A 20,903-nucleotide genomic window follows, 5' to 3' on the forward strand; every position below is an offset into this window, starting at 1 on the left:
CAACCCTCCTCCCCCATCAGGGAACCCTCTCAATCCTCCTCCCCCCTCAGGAAAAGACCCTCACCCTCCTCCACCATCAGGGGAAGCTCCTCAAGGGCCTCCCCATATACACGGCCCCAAGCCTCTCCTGCCCCCAGGAAGGCCAGCCGAAAAAACAGGGGTGTACCTGAAGCAATCCAGGAAACTCTGGCGAGGGATCAGGCCCGCCAGACCCAGCATGTGGGTGCTGTTACCCGGGACATGCATCGTCTCGCAGACAGCCTGGCCTCCTCGGCAAAAATACCTGACTGTCTGCAGGATATAAGTGCCAACTGTGCAGCTGTTGTGACCTGTGTTGGGGAGCTGCAGGCCACGACGTCACGCCTAGTGACAGAGGTCAAGAGCCTCACAGTGGCTGTAAAGGCCAATACTGCTGCCATCGCGCCGGAGGGGAGGCACAGGAGGCGCCAGCATCAGCAGACCACCACCCACCAGCTGCGGATGCACGCAGAGACCACCGCGGTGCTCACCCGCATAGCCCTGGCGTTGGAGGGCAGGCAGCCAGAACCTGCCAGGAGTGGCAGACTTGAGGAGGAGTCTCCTGCTGATGCCCCACCCCCACCTGAAGTTGCCTCCAGGCAAGTGAGGAGCCAGAGACGTGGCACCAGGCGGAGCCCACGACGGGGCAATTGAGTGTCTTTTTTTGATTTTGTTGGCTCCGGTGAGGATTTTTTTTTTATTTATGCTCCGGTGAGGAGTTTTTTATTTATTTATGCTCCGGTGAGGAGTTTTTTTTTTATTTATGCTCCGGTGAGGAGTTTTTTTTATTTATTACTGCACACGGTCAGTAGTGCAAGCTACAGTGTGACTGGTGTGTGAATGTGGGGGTGACATACCTGCCAGTAAGGTGTGTCACCCTGGGTCGTCGGGAAGAAGTTATCCCCACGACCGTGTGAATGTGGTATGAATGGACAGCGACATAATTGGGGCCTTGGCGTGGCGTTGCTGCTCCCAAGTCCTGCAAGGTGGACTTGGGCTAATCCAATGTGATGTGGATGTGGTGTGTGTGAGCTAGGAACCACAGTGGTGTGCATGCGTGCATTCTCCTTGTGCCATGATGAATGTGTGTGTTTAACGTGCAAAGATGCCTACCACCAGGCATCTCCTGACTGCTCTTCCCTCAGCAGACGGGGTAGCCTCGGTTAGGGGGGGACTGTGTGGTTCGGGGGTCAGGTCATCACGTATGTCAATCTCCAGGCCCTTTCTCATGTAGTTGTGCAGCATGCAACATGCACCAATGATCTGGCACACAAAGTTTGGGGAATACAACAGGGCCCCCCCGGACGTGTCCAGGCATCGGAAATGGGACTTCAGGTGGCCAAATGTGTGTTCCACCACTGCACGGGTACGTATGTGTGCATCATTGTATTTTCTCTCTCCTCTGGTTTTGGGATTCCGGAATGGAGTCATGAGATGGGGCCCAAGTGCATATGCAAAGTCACCTTGAAGGGAAAAGACAGGATGATGTTAGTCGTGCATGTGCCCCTCGTGATGTCTGCATCATGGGGTCGGACAGTCATGCCTGACTCTCATGTCACTCACCAACCAGCCAGCTGTTCCGGTACACGTTCTGTTCGAATTCTGTTGGGATGTTGCTTTGACGGTATATGTAGCTATCGTGGCTGGACCCTGGGTGTTTGGCACGGACGTGCCATATGAGGCATTGGGCATCGGCTATCACCTGTACGTTGATGGAATGCCACTGCTTCCGATTGCGTAATATGTGCTCTGTGGCATGGGGGGGCCATAGTGCCACATGTGTGCAATCAATGGCCCCCACGGTGCGTGGGAATCCTGCAATCATGTAAAAATCCTGCATTGCCTTCTGCCGCAGGTGCTCATGGGTGGGTTTGATGAAGTGGTGGGACATGCGTGTAAGGATTGCGGGGATAACCTGGTGCACGACTCCATTTGTACACTGAAAAGATCCACTTGCAAGGAAATGCAGTGTTGCCAGTACCTTGACCAGTGGCTCCACTGCATGTGAGCGATGTGTCTTGCTGGTGATGTCATCATGCAGGGTTGTGGCTAATTCCAGGATGGCTTCAGGGCTGAATCTGAAAATGCGAAACACCTCCAAATCACCCATGCCAAAGACGTTAATGCGCGTGCGGTATATCCTCTCCCGTGCCCTCCTACGTGGCGATGGACCCATTAGTAGTGCTAGGACCACGGCTGCCATGTGTTGTCCTGCAAGTGAAGTTGCCTAGCTCATCTGTAACAGTGCTGCTGCAGCTACTCTCCTGCTGACTTGTGCAAGTCTGGTGCAAAATTACCCCTGCTTTATGAGGGGTAACTTTAGGCCGGGCGTACATCTTACGCGCACTGCGCGTAGCCTGCGCCGCACGCGCGTATGTTTTGGAATCGGCGTTTCTCCCTCATTTGCATATTTGAATGAAAAACAATTGGTGCGCCAGATGCGTTCAGCGTAAATATGCGCCTACGATACGCCGGCGGAGGAAAGTTACGTCGGTCGGGAGAAGACTATTTTCAGGCGTATCTAGTTCTGTGGGTACGGCGCATAGATACGCACATTTAGACTTACGCGGCGTATCTCGAGATACGTCGGCGTAAGTCCTACCTGAATCTAGCCCATAGTTTTTTCTAGACCATTAAAAATGGGCATGTGTATGCGGCATTAGAATTTAAATTTATATGCAATCAGGCAGACCCTTGCACTACATAGTTTTGGTAAATCTATGGGGTCTAAGAATGACAAATGCCCGGTCATGCACTGTACCCAAATGACATTTTTATAATTTTCTTCCCTCAAATAGTGCTTTCTTTTGATGGTATTTAATCATCACTGGGTTTTTTCTTTTTTTCTAAAACAAAATAAAAAAATGAGAAAATTTTGAAAACAAGTTTTTCTTAGTTTCTGTCGGCAAATTTTGTAAATAAGTTATTTTTCTCCTTCACTGATGTGCGCTGCTGAGGCTTCACTGATGGGCACTGATAAGCTGCACTGATGGGCACTGATGGGGCTGAACTTATTGGCACTAATGAGGCGTCACTGAAGGGCACTGACAGAGGGTGCAGCGAGGAGAGACGAAAAATGGCACTTCCGTGTTTACATGTGATCGGCTGTGATTGGACACAGCCGATCACACGGTCAAAGAGCTAAGTCATCGGCTCTTTACCCAGATCAGGGTTGCGCCCTGTCCTAGGAACACGCCATGACTGCAATCTCCGCGCTGCGCGCCTCGGCGGTGACACTGCAGTGACGTGATATGACGGCGCCCCAGAACGAGAGAGGATCCTGCTCGTCGTCATTTTACAATACGGCAGGCGGGAGGTAGTTAAACAATACATGGGTAAATCACCTGTAATTTTTGCACATTAGCAGTATTTTTAGCACATATCATTTATATTTATTAGTGCTGCCATCTCATTTAGGTTTCATGTTGTGAATTTTGCCTGTCTAATAGCCATCTCTTTTCAAAACTTCCTGGATTCCTTGCATTCATTGCACCTTCTCCTCTGCCTTTTACTTTCCATTTCTAGGGACTACATATCCCATGGTACTTTTCTGCTTGCAAGCAGTAATTTCTGTACTGACTCCACCTCCTGAAACTCCTCTCAGACTACGCAAAATGTGTGGCACAGCAGCGATTATCAGTATGGCATAGTGAATACATGTCACAGAATTCAAGGAATTGAATGTGCGGGGATCATCACAGAGTAAGTTTACAAAGTTTAAGATCATTCAGAGTAACAGGAGTAGCCTCAAAATAATTGAAATACAATGTAGAAATAAATATACTGTAGGTGCGGGGCGCTTTTAACCCCAAAGAAGGGGTTAAAAAAGCACTGCTCATTCATTTCAATGGGCAGGGCGTTTTGGGAGCGATGTATACTGTAATTACAGGCCCTTTATCCGGAAGTTTCAAAATCAGTCAAGTCAATGTGATTCTAATATTTTCAGAAGTTAAAGTATTAATTAAGGATAAGTTAACTTTTTTACCGAAAAAAATCTAAAAATTCAAATTTATTTTGAAGGAAAAGATCCCTGGCTTGCTGCCACAAGGGGGGGGGGGGATCGGAAAGAGAGGGGTCTGATGCTGAACTAGTTACATCCAAAATATGGGTGTAACATGTAACATAAAAAGTTATAACCCCCCCCCCCCCCCCTTAATCTATACAAAATAAGAAGAAAAGTTTTGCCTATGATTCTGTTTTCTTTTTTGTATTAGGATGGCTCCACTGCCATGCAGTCCCAGTAGCCACCCTTAAGCCCTGTACACACGGGCCGGATGCTAGACCACATCGGCCAGTTCAATAAAAACTGTCTGACATTCAGCCCGTATGTATGGCAGCTGATCTGGCTTCTGTCAGACGAGCATGCTGGAAAACCAGCAGCCGATAAGATCTAGTATCTCACAAAGAAAGCCCATCCCTCACATTTTTGAAAATATTTGATTATCTTTTCATGTGACAACACTTAACAAATGACACTTTGCTACAATGTAAGGTAATGAGTGTACAGCTTGTATAACAGAGTGTAAATTTGCTGCCCCCTCAGAATAACTCAACAGACAGCCATTAATGTCTAAACCGCTGGCAACAACAGTGAATTCACCCCTAAGTTTCATGTGACTTGTGTTTCAAGGTCTCAGGTGTGAATAGGGAGCAGGTGTGTTAAATGTGGTATTATTGCTCTCATACTGGTCACTGGAAGTTCAACATGGCACCTCATGGCAAAGAAATCTCGAAGGATCCGGAAAAAGGAATTGTTCTCAACCTGTGGTCGGAATCCCTTCGGGGGTCGAATGATGATTTGCCAGGGGTCTCCGAATCCTGGGCTGTTCCTGAAACCTGCACCACTCTCCCAGCCTTTTTACGGCCACCCAGCAGGGCTGCCCTAGAGCCTGTGGCTGCCCAGCTGGGCTGTTCCTGGAGCACGCGACCACCCACTCAGCCTCTTTACAGAATGGCTGGGGGGCAGAGATTAGAGGTCTGACCGCCTGAGACAACGTCAATGATGAAATGCGTAAGACGGAGCCACGCACACTACATCACTTCCAATTATGAGAGATAGTCAGGTGGAACACAGCTGGAGCGCACGCTGCTATCCCTGGCTCAGGTTCACTCTGCTGTTTAAACCTGATAGCGTTTTTTCTGATTTCTGCTAAGGATCACCATTAACACTGCGATGGTGTTTTTAGTGTAAGTATATATATATATATTGGCACTTGTTTTTAGTGTATATATAAAATACAAAAAAAGGTACAGCGCTAAAAATATTGAGTGAAAATAATCAAATAAGTGAAAAATAGTGACAAATTAAAAAAAATGTGAATAAGATGATATACAATAAACGTTTATTTTATATCATCTTATTCACATTTTTTTGAATTTGTCACTATTTTTCACTTATTTGGTTATTATCACTCAATATTTTTAGCACTGTACCTTTTTTGTATTTTATGTCTTTTTTACTTTGGGTATCTTGAGTAATAGGTACTGGCGGCTTCTTTAATTAGGTTAATATATATTTATTCACGTGTTAGCGCAGTGTTTTTTCCCTAGGGAAAGAATCTCTTTAGTGTATATATATTTTAAATATATATATATTTTTTTAACTTCAAATCTTTTTGATACTACACTATGGGAGCCATTATCTTTTTCTTATGAGGAGCACACATAAATGTATCAGCAATTGCCTAATATTTGGATATCAAGTGACATCAAAGAGAGACACTGGAGAGCCTGCAGATGCTGCGACTTGGAGAACCAATCATGAAAGCCATCTGGATTTAGTCTATATGCGAGACACCCCTGTAGGGGTTAAAGGAGCTGGTGAGTGGGGACCTAAGAGGGGGAGCACGAAAGACACCTGCTAAATCGTGCTACAGCGAGCACAATTCACATTGGAACTTTCTGTTGGCTCTTTTTTTACTTTTATGTACCTGGGATCCCTTAAAGCAATATAGTATGAATTACTGGACTGATAACTGCCAAATTACTTATGACCTTCTATTTATATTCTTTATATGTCATGTTACTTTGACTATTGGACGCACTGCTTTTTCACTTATTATTTAATATTGAGTACTTACTATATTCCCTCTTAAGGGACGTATGAGGATTCTAATCCTTCACAAGCACATTAGCACTTTTTGTGAGGGGTTCCCCCAATCATGCATGAACTATATATTGTGTACCTGGTTTACAGTTTATTTTGTACTGTATTTATCACATTAGTTTCACTTGTTTAGCCCTGAGGATTTGTAAAGGTATTTTCTCAGGATTTCAAATAATCACTAGTTTAGCATTGCATAGGAGGGATCTCCCTCACATAGGGGACTTGTATTGCACACACTGTTATCCTTTATTGCACAGATCACGGCTAACGGTATTACTAGTGAGGTATACCACTGAGGATCTTTGTGACCATCTAGATCCCATTCAGTTTTTTTTTACAAAACAGCCATATAAAGAGAGACCTGGAAGATCACTCTTCTGTCTATAGGTAGCGCCACTAACCCAAACATCTCTGTTCTCTATATTTCTAGAGTTCCCCTTTGGGGAGCTCATTAGGGGAGGCTGCAACCTTCATATTTATCCTAAGCGTGGAATTTCCCATTTTTATAGAGACTAGAGGTCAGCTGACTGGTGAGGAATGTGAAGTGGGAGGGCCTGATTTTGGCATATGTGTCACTGCTATGAGATCCCACAAAGTCGGAGACACAGTGAAGCAGGAGACACAGTGAGAAACACTATCTGTGATTATAGTTGCCATTAAAAGTCCCCACTACAGTTCTCAGATCAGCAGACGACTAATATTGATTAAGAGCACCTAAGTTGGCTGATCAGAACTCCCCCCAGCACTGTCACATATCCCAACTCCCTTCCAGTACTGCCATTCATCCCAACTTCCCACCAGCACTGCCATTCATCCCAACTTCCCATCAGCACTGCCATTCATCCCAACTTCCCGCCAGCACTGCCACTCATCCCAGCTCCCCGCCAGCACTACCACTCATCCCAGCTCCCCGCCAGCATTGCCACTCATCTCAGCTCCCCGCCAGCATTGCCACTTATCCCAGCTACCCATCAGCATTGCCACTTATTCCAACTCCCCACCAGCACTGCCACTGATCCCAACTCCCTGCTAGCTTTGCCACTGATCCAAACTCCCCACTAGCACTGCAACTCATCCCAACTCCCTTCCAGCACTTCCACTCATCCCATTTCTCCCACCCCACCAAGGATTAAGAGAAGGAATACAATTAGAGAATACATGGAAGGGAGAGAGGAAATAGGGGGGGACCAAGAAAAGGGAGAGAAAGAATAAGAAAGAACAAGAAAAATGGCTAGAGAGAGGAATTGGGGAAAAAAACAAGAAATTGGGATAGAGAGAGATAAAAGGGAAAGAAAGGAGAACAAAGAGAAAGAGTGGTACATCTTAAAATGTAATTTAATACTGTACGAGTGGAAGGGACTCAGGGAGCCCTAAATGTCCGTGGGTTAGGGGTGCAAATTATTTGTCTTGCCTTGGGTGCTAAAAACCCACGCTACTTAATAATAATAGTACTGTTAGAAGTCCCCACAACTTGGGAAATTTTATCAAGGGATCACGGCAATTTTTGAGAACCACTGCTCTACATTAAGATGGCCTAGGGTATAAGAAGATTTCCAAGACCCTAAAAATGAGCTGCAGCACAGTGGCCAAGACCATATAGTGGTTTAACAGGACAGGTTCCACTCAGAACAGGCCTCGCCATGGTCGATCAAAGAAGATGAGTACATGTGCTCAGCGTCATGTCCAGAGGTTGTCTTTGGGGAATAGACATATGAGTGCTGCCAGCATTGCTGCAGAGGTTGAAAGGGTGGGGGGTCAGCCTGTCAGTGCTCAGACCATACACCACACACCGCATTAAATTGGTCTGCATGGATGTCATTCCAGAAGGAAGCCTCTTCTAAAGATGATGCACAAGAAAGCCCACAAACAGTTTGCTGAAGACAAGCAGACCAACGGCATGGGTTACTGGAACCATGTCCTGTGGTCTGATGAGACCAAGATAAATCTATTTGGTTCAGATGGTGTCAAGCGTGTGTGACAGCAACCGGGTGAGGAGTACAAGGACAATTTTGCCTACAGTTAAGCATGGTGGTGGGAGTGTCATGGTTTGGGGCTGCATGAGGGCTGCCAGGACTGGGGAGCTAGAAGATAATTGAGGGAACCATGCAAGCCAACAGGTACTGTGACATACTGAAGCAGAGCATGATTCCCTTCCATCAGAGACTGGGCCGCAGGGCAATATTCCAACATGATTACGACCCTAACCACACCTCCAAGATGACCATTGCCTTGCTAAAGAAGCTGAGGGTTAAGGTGATGGACTGGCCACGCATGTTTCCAGACCTAAACCCTATTGAGCATCTGTGAGGCATCCTCAAATGGAAGGTGGGGGAGTGCAAGGTCTCTAACATCCACCAGCTCCATGATGTCGTCATGGAGGAGTGGAAGAGGACACCAGTGGCAACCTGTGAAGCTCTGGTGAACTCCATGCCCACGCTGGAAAATAATGGCGGCCACACAAAATATTGACACTTTGGGCCCATTTTCACTAAGGGGTGTACTCACTTTTGTTGCCAATGGTTTAGACATTAATGTCTGTGAGTTGAGTTATTTGGAGGGAAAAGTAAATTTACACTGTTATACAAGCTGTACACTCACTACTTTTCATTGTAGCAAAGTTTAATTTCTTCAGTGTTGCCACATGAAAACATATAATAAAATATTTACAAAAATGTAAATATGATTCCTCATATGCAGCCTACCTGGATATGTGAAGGATCAAAATGATCTCCTTACATGAATCCTTGATCCTTTAAAACTTGGAAACTACACATGTGTCTCGGTGAACAATGGATCTGTAGGGATAACCAACATTGGATTTGAATTGACTACATAAGCCCCATTGCGCACTTAAACGTGGGGTATGCCTGTACATAATTATGGTAAAGAGATCACTATATCAATTTTTCTTTACTTTACCCCTTCTATATATAATCCTATTTTACATATGTGTCCAATATTGAAGGAGGGAGCATCAATTAATAGTCCTGTGTGCTGCTCTTTTCTTTTGACAGTGGGATACACACACGTTATATTTTTAAAGGAATTCCCGTCAAGGTGTCTGCTGAATATTGAGTGTTTTTTACCACCAAGGGCTTTTTTGTGGGTAAGCCAATAATACATGACACATAATGAAATTATTTACCATCTACAATTGAATAACACAACATGATCATCTTCATTCAACCATATTATCTATATTGCAGGCTTGTGTGCGCTTCTCTCCATTTCCTTACATCCAGCAGGTGTAATTGTCCCCTTGGACCTTCTGCACACTTTCCAGAAAGATCACCACCTGGAAACCACCCTGGGCCAGATTCACGTAGAATCGCGGCGGCGTAACGTATCGTATATACGTTACACCGCCGCAAGTTTTCATCGCAAGTGCCTGATTCACCAAGCACTTGCGTGAAAACTTACGCCGGCGGCCTCTGGCGTAAGCCCGCGTAATTCAAAGGGGCGTGTGCCAGTTAAATTAGGCGCGCTCCCGCGCCGGACCTACTGCGCATTCTCCGTTTTGAAATTTCCCGCCGTGCTTTGCGCGAAGTGATGTCATTTTTTCGAACGGCGACGTGCGTAGCGTACTTTCGTATTCCCGGACGTCTTACGCAAGAAAAAAAAATGTAGAAATTCGACGCGGGAACGACGGCCATACTTTAACATGGGCTGTGTAAAGTTAGGGCAGGTAAAACGACGACTAACTTTGCGACGGGAAGCTATTCTAGCAACGATGTAACGAACGTGAAAAACCGTCGTGGATCGCCGTAAAACCTCATTTGCATACCCGACGCTGGAATACGATGCAAACTCCACCCAGCGGCGGCCGAGGTACTGCATCCTAAGATCCGACGGTGTAAGACAATTACACCTGTCGGATCTAAGAGCTATCTATGCGTAACTGATTCTATGAATCAGTCGCATAGATACTCTAAGAGATACGACAGCGTTTCAGAGAAACGCCGTCATATCTCTTCTGTGAATCTGGCCCCCTGTCCCTATGTTTTTAGTTGGCTCTGGTTACACACAATATTCCAATTTGAAGGTATGATTCTTTTGATCAAATAATGGCTAAATTAATTGGATGATGTGTCCATATATGTGCACTTCTGCCTTCTTGTACAATGCTATAATTTTGATATGTTTTATAACATCAGATGTCTTCATCCCCCTGAGGAAGATCAGGACAGAATACCATCGAAACGCGTTGGGGTTTTCCGAGGCGGGAGGATCCAGTGTTGAGAAATACACTTTGCATTTCTTTTTATCTGCATATGTTACATTGACATCTAATTTTTTCAATATCATGCATACCAGAGCTCATGTCGTTTTTAATTCATGTCCCATATATATTTATACACAATAAAGAGAATTTATTTTTTATATATTTGATCTAGTTTAAAAAATTGTTTAGCTGCCTATAGGCCCTTGGGAGCATTTTTTTAATTTTACTACTATTTTGGGCTAGCAGGATTTTGTTCTCACCCAGGTGGGTGGTTTATTTTTTTTATTGTAAACCAACAGCCAATTGGCCAATAAGGCTTAAAGCACTGATCAGAGTTTTAAAAGCACACTGCTGACTTTGAGTACAGCCATATGTCCATATGATGCCTGTGCACACTCACTGGCAGCCCTGAAGCCATGCAAGCCCCATCCCTGCTCCTCTTCCAATTTACTAAAATGACTAAGGCTCCGAGGCCTGGTATGGGAGAAGGATGATGATGGGGCATATAGTCCCAAATAGAATCATCATGTGATTTACTTGCTGTGCGCTTCCCAAAAATACATTACTAAGTAGTGTATTTGTGGAATTCAACATATTTAAAATGGAGATTTTAATACTGCTTTAAGTTCAGTAATGACAGCCGCAATATTTCTCTTGGCACAGGTTTCCTTTCAGAGAGGAATGTATGAACATTGTTATGAAATTTCTGCTTCCAAAACTATCATTGTGGTTATAGAAATATACAGTATATTGCTGCTGTAAATTTAATTTTACACATTGTTTCACAGTTTGATTTGATTATTTTCCTACATACAGTATTTGTTGAAATTGAGACACATTCATACATTTGTCTCAGAGCCTTTATACATCTAAAATTCGGATTTTAGACCGTTCCCTGCTGAAAACGGGTCACAGGAGTGCAAAACGAATTGCACTCCTGTTACCCTAAAACGCTCTAGGTGGACTCCTCCTTTAAGAAAAAAATTAAGATATTTACAATGATACAGAATTTTATGATTGCTTTATTGACTAAAATATTTTAAAATAATTTGTACATTTCATTATCTTTTATGTTAACTTGATGAGCACACAGGAATCTTAACTGTATTTCTATATTTTACAGTTTATACAGTTGCAAGAAAAAGTATGTAACGGAACCCCAAATGGGACAGGGGTTAAAGCCGTTTAAGATATTCCATTCCCAAACCCAAGACAGCTACCAACACTCCACAGTCAGGCAGACAAACCCCAATAACGAGACACACAGCTCTGTTTGAGGTTCCACACGAATAGACCCTTTATTGAGAAAATCAGGCTCTTATATACAGTTAGGATCCTGCAGTAACCAAAATGAACAATGACCCAACTCCACCCACAACATCATACAATGGTTCCTAATGAGCCCCAATACACATCTTTTAGTCAGACATGCTGACTCCGGCTCTGACCTAATTTACATGACCTTTAGACTGTCTGTTAACTTGCAATACACTTTTATCACAGGACTCCTTCACACAATACAGTGTCAATTAGCACAAGCCACAATGACATATCCTTAGAAGCCATCCTAGATTCATTTACATCACAGTAGCAGACTTAATTACCACAGCAAGCTTTATAGTACACTACAGCCAACACACAATATATATATATGTATACCGCATTAAATCTGACTAGCCCAGACCATAGTGGGGTTCTCATTCACCCTGTGCCCCTATTAGAGACACAGGGTGATCTACACATAAGAGGCATCGGGGAGCTTCTGGGTCCCACGGGCCCTTCCGTTACAAAGTATGTGAACCCATTTGGAATGATATGGATTTCTGAACAAATTGGTCATAAAATGTGATCGGATCTTCATCTAAGTCACAACAATAGACAATCACAGTCTGCTTAAACTAATAACACACGAAGAATTAAATATTACCATGTTTTTATTGAACAAACCATGTAAACATTCACAGTGCAGGTGGAAAAAGTATGTGAACCCCATGGACTAATGACATCTCCAAGAGCTAATTGGAGTGAGGTGTGAGCCAACTGGAGTTCAATCAATGAGATGATATTGGAGGTGTTGGTTACAGCTGCCCTGTCCTATAAAAAAACACACCAGTTCTGGGTTTGCTTTTCACAAGAAGCATTGCCTGATGTGAATTTTGTCTCGCACAAAAGAGCTCTCAGAAGACCTACGATTAAGAATTGTCGAACTTGCATAAAGCTGGAAAGGGTTATAAAAGTATCTCCAAAAGCCTTGCTGTTCATCAGTCCACGGTAAGACAAATTGTCTATAAATGTTCAGCACTGCTGCTACTCTCCCTAGGAGTGACTGTCCTGTAAAGATAACTGCAAGAGCACAGGGCAGACTGCTCAATGAGGTGAAGAAGAATCCTAGAGTGTCAGCTAAAGACTTACAAAAGTCTCTGGCATATGCTAACATCCCTGTTAGCGAATCTATGATACGTAAAACACTAAACAAGAATGGATTTCATGGGATGATACCACAGAGGAAGCCACTGCTGTTCAAAAAAAACATTGCTGCACATTTACAGTTTGCACAAGAGCACCTGGATGTTCCACAGCAGTGCTGGCAAAATATTCTGTGGACAGATGAAACCAAAGTTGAGTTGTTTGGAAGGAACACACAACACTATGGCCCAGATTCTCGTCTAGCGGCGTAATTTTGTGTGGGCGTAACGTATCCACGTTACGCCTCTGCAACTTACACGGGCAAGTGCTGTATTCTCAAAGCAGTTGCTCCGTAAGTTGCGGCGGCGTAGCATAAATCGGCCGGCGTAAGCCCGCCTAATTCAAATTTGGATCAGGGGGGCGTGTTTTATGTAAAACTACTGTGACCCGACGTGATTGACGTTTTTGCGGAACGGCGCTTGCGCCGTCCGTGGAATTTCCCAGTGTGCATTGCTCCAAAGTACGCCGCAAGGACGTCATTGGTTTCGGCGTGGACGTAAATGACGTCCAGCCCCATTCACGAACGACTTGCGCAAACGACGTAACTTTTTCAAATTTTGACGCGGGAACGACGGCCATACTTAACATTGGCAACTATACGCCGGGAAAAGCCTAACGTAAACATTGTAACTTTACTGCGTCTGCCACGCGTACGTTCTGGAATTTGCGTATCTAGCTAATTTGCATACTCAACGCGGAATTCGACGGAAGCGCCACCTAGCGGTCAAAAAAAATGCAGTTAAGATCCGACGGCGTAAGAGACTTACGCCTGTCGGATCTAATGGATATTTATGCGTAACTGATTCTAAGAATCAGACGCATAGATACGACGGGTTGGATTAGGACTTACGACGGCGTACATGGCGCTGCGTCGTCGTAAGTCCTTTCAGAATCTGGGCCTAAGTGTGGAGAAAAAAAGGCACAGCACACCAACATCAAAACCTCATCCCAACTGTGAAGTAAAGTGATAGGGGCATCATGGTTTGGGGCTGCTTTGCTGCGTGAGGGCCTGGATGGATTTCTATCCTCAAAGGAAAAATGAATTCCAAAGTTTATCAAGACATTTTGCAGGAGAACTTAAGGCCATCTGTCCACCAGCTGAAGCTCAACAAAAGATGGGTGTTGCAACAGGACACCGACCCAAAGCATAGACGTAAATCAACAACAGAATGGCTTAAACAGAAGAAAATACGCCTTCTGGAGTGGCCCAGTCAGAGTCCTGACCTCAACCCGATTGAGATGCTGTGGCATGACTTCAAGAAAGCGATTCACACCAGACATCCCAAGAATATTGCTGAATTGAAACTGTTCTGTAAAGAGGAATGGTCAAGAATTACTCCTGACCGTTGTGCACGTCTGATCTGCAACTGCAGGAACTGATTGGTTGACGTTATTGCTGCCAAAGGAGGTTCAACCAGTTAATAAATCCAAGGGTTCACATACTTTTTCCACCTGCACTGTGAATGTTTACATGGTGTGTTCAATAAAAACATGGTAACATTTAATTATTTGTGTGTTATTAGGTTAAGCAGACTGTGATTGTCTATTGTTGTGACTTAGATGAAGATCAAATCACATTTTATGACCAATTTGTGCAGAAATCCATATCATTCAAAGGGGTTCACATACTTTTTCTTGCAACTGTAAGTCTTTTAACTAATATTAGTACTGATGCCTTGTAGCCACAGACCAGGAGGTCAACTTTCTCATGATATTGGTCTTGTGTGCATATTATATAGACATGGGGTTGTAAGCTCCCTATGTACACCTAGCCAGTATAAACACTAATTTATTATTATCCGGATGTTTATCAACTTAGGCACTTTTGTATACTTTTGTAAAATACATAAATGCAAAATAAGTTTTCAATGATAGCAGTTTATCTTAATGCTTACTAACAGTACCTTTCTCTCTTGGCTTTGATTCTTTCTTCATCATACCTATAGCACAAAACATACAGAAATAATGCATCATTTTAGAGAGGTAAGCATTTTTAATAATACTTGTTGCATGACTAGTTGGTGTTCACTATTTTCTTGGTCAGTGACATAGAATAAGCATGCTGATTAAATGGCAAAGTGCATACTTAGTACTGTACATGCAGTGCAATATCTGACTGATGCAACTCCCCTTAATGCAAGCCCTCTCAGCTCACATCTAAAATCATTGTGACCAGGGCCGGCCTTTGGGGTGTGTGAGCTGTGCGGCCGCACAGGGTGCCATGGGCAACAGGGGCGCCGTGCGGCCATCACAGCTCGCACACCCCAAAGGCCGGCCCTGAGGCTGCCATGCTGTGCCCTCCACCCTCAGCTATACTATACGCCGGTGCCCGCACTCATCTCACCAATCACCCCACACAGCCCGCCCTCCCTGCACTGTGCTGCCGGGGCACAGGGCCAGGAACTCGGGGGAGAAAAAAAAGAAAAAAACATATGGATAGCACTCACATGGGCCACATCTGTAGTAATAGTTAGAAAAGAAACAATATCTAGCAAGTGGACATTGATGGTCAGACTTTCAGGCCAAGGAAGTATGTTAAAAATTATATTTAATGACATATAAATATTTATATGTCATTAAATATAATTTTTAACATACTTCATTGGCCTGAAAGTCTGACCATCAATGTCCACTTGCTAGATATTGTTTCTTGTCACGTAGTGATAGTAGTGATAGTTCCCCGGGACCAACAACACTGCATCGTGACTCTTCCCTGGACGAGGACACCTCGGGGGAGGGAGGGAAGGGGGGCATGGTGACATGAGCAGGGGGAGAACTCTCCGGTGCCCGGTGGGGGGGGGGGGCACCTCTACCAGGCTAGATCCCGGGCGGTGCCAGCTCTGTCAGCAAGATGGTGTCGTGGATCATTTCTAAGGCCGTGGTGTAAGTCATCCCACATTCAGCCAGCCAGCATCCCAGGCATTGTATGTCTGTGGATGATGGAGGCCCCCCTCCTCTCTCTGTCTCCCTCACTCTCTGTCTCCCTCCCCTCTCTCTCTCTGTCACCCCCCTCCTCTCTCTCTCTGTCACCCCCCTCCTCTCTCTCTCTGTCACCCCCCTCCTCTCTCTCTCTGTCACTCCTCTGCCATCTCTCTGTCCCCCCTCCCCTCTCTCTGTCCCCCTCCTCTCTCTCTGTCTCCCTCCTCTCTCTCTCTCTCTCTCTCTCTGTCACCCCCCTCTTCTCTCTCTGTCACCCCCTCCTCTCTCTGTCACCTCCCTCCTCTCTCTCTGTCACTCCCCTCTCTCTCTGTCACCCCTCCTCTCTCTCTGTTACCACTCCTATCGCTCTCTCTGTCACCCTTCTATCTCTCTATGTCACCCCTACACTCTCTATGTCACCCCTACACTCTCTCTGTCACCCCCTCCTCTCTCTCTCTGTCACCCCCTCTTCTCTCTCTATGTCACCCCCTCCTCTCTCTCTCTCTGTCACCCCCTCCTCTCTCTCTCTGTCACCACCTCCTCTCTCTCTCTGTCACCCTACTCTCTCTCTCTGTCACCCCTCCTCTCTGTCACCCCTCCTCTCTCTCTGTCACCCCTCCTCTCTCTCTCTGTCACCCCCCCTCTTCCCTCTCTGTCACCCCCCTCTTCCCTCTGTCACCTCCCCTCTTCCCTCTCTGTCACCTCCCCTCTTCCCTCTCTGTCACCCCCCCTCTTTCCTCTCTGTCACCCCCCCTCTTCCCTCTCTGTCACCCCCCTCTTCCCTCTCTGTCACCCCCTCCTCTCTCTCTCTCGGTCACCCCCTCCTATCTCTCTCTGTCACCCCCTCCTCTCTCTGTCTCACCCCCTCCTCTCTCTCTCACCCCATCATCTCTCTCTGTCACCCCCCCTCTTCCTCCTCTGTCACCCCCCTCTTCCCTCTCTGTCACCTCCCCCTCTTCCCTCTGTCACCCCCCTCTCTGTCATCCCCCTCTTCCCTCTATGTCATCCCCCCCTTCCCTGTATGTCATCCCCCCTCTTCCCTCTCTGTCACCCCCTCCTTCCTCTCGGTCACCCCCCTCCTCTCTCTCTCTCATCCCCCCTCCTCTCTCTATGTCACCCCCCTCCTCTCTGTCAGCACCCCTCCTCTCTGTCCCTCTCTCACCCCCCTCTCTCCTGCCTCCTCCCCCCTTTATCTCACCTCCCTCCTCCCACCTCTTTCGCTTCTCAGGGGATGGGGGACCCATGAGGTAGGCTGCATGGGGCCCCAATTATTGCTGACAGCCACTCTGTGAGTGAGTGTACCAGTTTAGATGTGTCATGCCAACACACTTCTCCCCAAGGCCCCCCATACAATGGAAGGAAGGAAAATAGCACTACAGTAGAGGAGCTCCACCCCAAACTCCGGCTCCCACAGTTCCTGGCTTGAAGCTGCTTTCATTAAGGTAGTCGAATGGGGGTCTTTTGGGGCAGGGGACACTGATGGGTGGGTTCCCTGATCTTATAATTGTGAATGATGGTGGAAAAACAAAGGATAATCCAAGTATTAATACGCTTCAAACGTATTTAAAAATACAGCATATACTCTGCAATCTCCATATACATATAATACTATATGAATAGTGATGTAAATCCATTCCAAAATGTATTGTTACAATTATTTTTTCCTCTTTGTGTATGTTTAGTTGACCAGGGGGCGAGGGGTGAGGATGGGGGGGGGGGGGGAGGTGCCACAGAATTAGCTTGCACAGAGCGCCAGAACACCTAAGGCCGGCCCTGATTGTGACCATACTCCAAACTATCCTTTCCATCGTCCTCCACACTGATCAGGTTGGCTTTGTTGGGAACAGAGAGACACTGGACAACACTTGCAAAGCCTTAAAAGCATGCAGAAAATACCAGCTTGCATGTTATCTATTGATGCTAAAATAAAGTTCATTAGAGTAAGTTGTCTCTTTCTTAAATATATCAAAACATTGTATCAGCAGAACTCCCCTTATGTAACTATATAGATAATGTCTACAATAACAGTCTTATTTCAAACATAATCCGTTTCTTTATGACCAATGGTACTAGACAGACTCTGTCCTCTACAAAAGGTTTATTGACAGTTAACCAAGCAGTTTTAGGGGGAGAGGTCAGAATGTCAGTCTTCCTGTTTCTTTTATGACAGGTTTCCTTTAACAATATTTAGAAGTCAAGAATACAGCAACATAGGTGGGCATTTGGTGTTATGATTTTGGGGCTTCAAAAAATATGGGTGGTTCCAATGTAACACGGTGGCCCTCTATGTTACTAACTAGATGGCCTTGTTAATTAAATATTAATTTGGGTAAACACAATCATCCACAGAGTTTGTGTAACCCAGTGATAGCCATAACACCCAGTCCACGAAGCACAGCCTTGAGACTCTTAAGCAGCTACAGAATTGCTTTGTTGCACTTCATGTTTGAGAAGTCTTGTAATATGTAAGTCACACAATTAATGGGATATACAATGAAATAGACAACACAATTATAAATTGAACACCTAGGGCCCATGTTTCTAATCATAGTATGTTTTCAACTTACTGAAATACACATTCAGGAATATGTACATTTTCCATAGGGATGATTTGCTCCAGTTCTTCTAGACTATGCACATACTGTATCTTGTTGATAAATTTCACACTGAATAAGTGGCAAAAGAAAACAGAGATGTATAAGCAATAATAAACTATATTAACCAGACATAAAAAAACACAAAGGGATTTTTTCCTAGAAAGAGTGTGACAAAAAAGCTTATCATGCTATCTAAGGATTATTTTCTTAGGCTTGACTGTTTTAAAGTGGTGCATCTTTGTCCAATTGTCTCGTCCTATGCTTGTATGCTAAAATCTTTACACAAAGCAGTTGTTTTTTAGCTACATTTTCCACATTTTGTCATGTTACAACCAAAAATGTAAATGTATTTTATTGGGATTTTATGTGATAGACCAACACAAAGTATCACATAATTATGAAGTGGAAGGAAAATGATAAATGGTTTTCAATTTTTTTTACAAAGACGATATGTGAAAAGTGCATTTGTATTCAGCCCCCCTGAGTCAATACTTTGTAGAGCCACCTTTTGCTGAAATTACAGCTGCAAGTCTTTATGGGGAAGTCTCTATCAGCTTTGCTCATCTAGAGAGTGATATTTTTGCCCATTCTTCTTTGTAAAATAGTTCAAGCTCTGTCAGATTGGATGGAGAGTGTCTGTGAACAGCAATTTAAGTCTTGCCACAGGATCTCAATTGGATTTAGGTCTGGACTTTGACTGGGACATTCTAACACATAAATATGCTTTAATCTAAACCATTCCATTGTAGCTCTGGCTGTATGTTTAGGTTTGTTGTCCTGCTGGAAGGTGAGTCTCCGCCCCAGTCTCAAGTCTTTTGCAGATTAACAGGTTTTCTTCTAAGATTGCCCGCATTTGGCTCCATCCATCTTTCCACCAATTCTGACCAGCCTCCCTCTCCCTGCTGGAAAAAAAAATCCCCACAACATAATGCTGTCACCACCACGTTTCACAGTGGGGATGGTTGTTGTAATATTAATATATATGTGTAGGTATGTATGGCACAATATATTGTATTACATTACCATATTGACCAGGAATTCAGTTGAACTGTCCAAGCCAGCTAAATTCTAACATATCAAAAGGTACAGAAGACCCTTAGATGTGTTAATCTTATGCAAGACTACCTAGGTGTGTGTGAGGTATGGCCTGTTAACCTCAAATGATAAATTGTTTACATACATAAGGAAGTATTTATTGATGCTAATTAGACTTGAGGGGGTATTCATTCATGGGAAACATTTGGTTGGGGTCATTATCTGTCACTCTGAAAGACAGGATGTAGATCAAAGACGGACAATCAAATTGCTCAGCTATTCAGTGGATAGGGAATATAATCCTGGAGGTGAGTCTTGTCACTCAGAATATTCTCTGTATATTCTCTGAATATGGCACAGGTCTAGAACTGTTCTAGTCAAATGGGACTTTGAATTACTCTGTTGGATTTGTATCATCTGTGGAATTTGGACTTTATTCTGTATTGGAAGTCAATTATATGCACTCTCTGGTGTGTTGCTGCGGAACAACATAACTTATAGTCATCATAATAATACCTAAATATCAACTATCTAACCGGACTCCACTATATATGATTTCACTACAATGGTGTGTTTGTGTTAGTTTATGCCGTATACAAGAGGAAGAAACTAAACCTAAAAAAAAAGATTTTTGCTTTTAGGCCAAAAAATACATTTTTGGTCTCATCTGGCCACATGTTTGCTGTGTCCCCCACATGGCTTCTCGCAAACTGCAAACATGACTTATTATGGCTTTCTTTCAACCATGGCATTCTTGCCACTCTTCCATAAAGGCCAGATTTGTGGAGTGCATGACTAATAGTTGTCCAGTGGACAGATTCTACCACCTGAGCTGTAGATCTCTGCAGCTCCTCCAGAGTTACCATGGGCCTTGGCTGCTTCTCTGAGTAATGCTCTCATTGTCCAGGCCTGTCATTTAGGTGGTTGGCCATGTCTTGGTAGGTTTGCAGTTGTGCCATACTAGTGACATTTTCGGATGATGGATTGAGATGTCCAAAGCTTAGGATATTTTTTTATAACCTAACCCTGCTTTAAATTTCTCCACAACTTCATCCCTGACCTGTCTGGTGTGCTCCTTGGCCTTTATGATGCTGGTTGTTCACTAAAGTTCTCTAACAAACCTCTAAGGGCCTCATAGAACAGCTGTATTTATATTGAGATTAAATTACACACAGGTGGACTCTATTTAATAACTAAAAAATGCATTTTTCTGCAGAAAATGCGTGGGAATGCCGAATAGCTGAATTGCTAAAGCTAACTGGATGAATAGCTTAAATCCGGAAGAAAAAGTTGGAAAAGTAGGAATGATTTTAAAATCAACATAAATTAAAAAAGTTTAACAACACCACTAATGTATGAAAGATGTGGAATATTTAAAGTTTTTTTTAAAAGCTTTTTGATTGATAGACATGTGCACTGAAGAAAAATACTTTCATTTTCGTTTCATTCAATTTTTTAGAAAATTCAGAAACTCGGAAATTCGAAGATTGGGAACTCTGATATTCGGAAATTTTCGAATATTCCCGAATTTTCTAATTTC

The 20,903-nt window shown here is 44.2% G+C and overlaps 1 protein-coding gene and 1 long non-coding RNA gene across 4 annotated transcripts in view; one reads left to right on the plus strand and one right to left on the minus strand.

Annotated features, from left to right (window-relative positions):
• ATCAY (ATCAY kinesin light chain interacting caytaxin) overlaps positions 1-20,903 on the minus strand; it is a 100,055-nt gene that overhangs the window by 25,217 nt on the left and 53,935 nt on the right. For all 3 annotated transcript variants that reach the window (XM_040322209.1, XM_040322213.1, XM_040322215.1), the window contains 2 exons: positions 18,299-18,397; positions 14,717-14,752 (listed from right to left, as the gene is read on the minus strand). In XM_040322209.1, the coding sequence (XP_040178143.1) occupies positions 14,717-14,752; positions 18,299-18,397 (135 nt within the window). The remainder of the gene's footprint in view (positions 1-14,716; positions 14,753-18,298; positions 18,398-20,903) is intronic.
• LOC120910462 lies at positions 3,509-20,666 on the plus strand. Its single transcript, XR_005741532.1, has 4 exons — positions 3,509-3,720; positions 9,139-9,230; positions 14,759-14,795; positions 20,580-20,666. It is a non-coding gene; the product is annotated as an uncharacterized LOC120910462 (long non-coding RNA).

Source organism: Rana temporaria, chromosome 1 (genome assembly GCF_905171775.1).
Source record: "Rana temporaria chromosome 1, aRanTem1.1, whole genome shotgun sequence".
Taxonomy (NCBI): domain Eukaryota; kingdom Metazoa; phylum Chordata; class Amphibia; order Anura; family Ranidae; genus Rana; species Rana temporaria.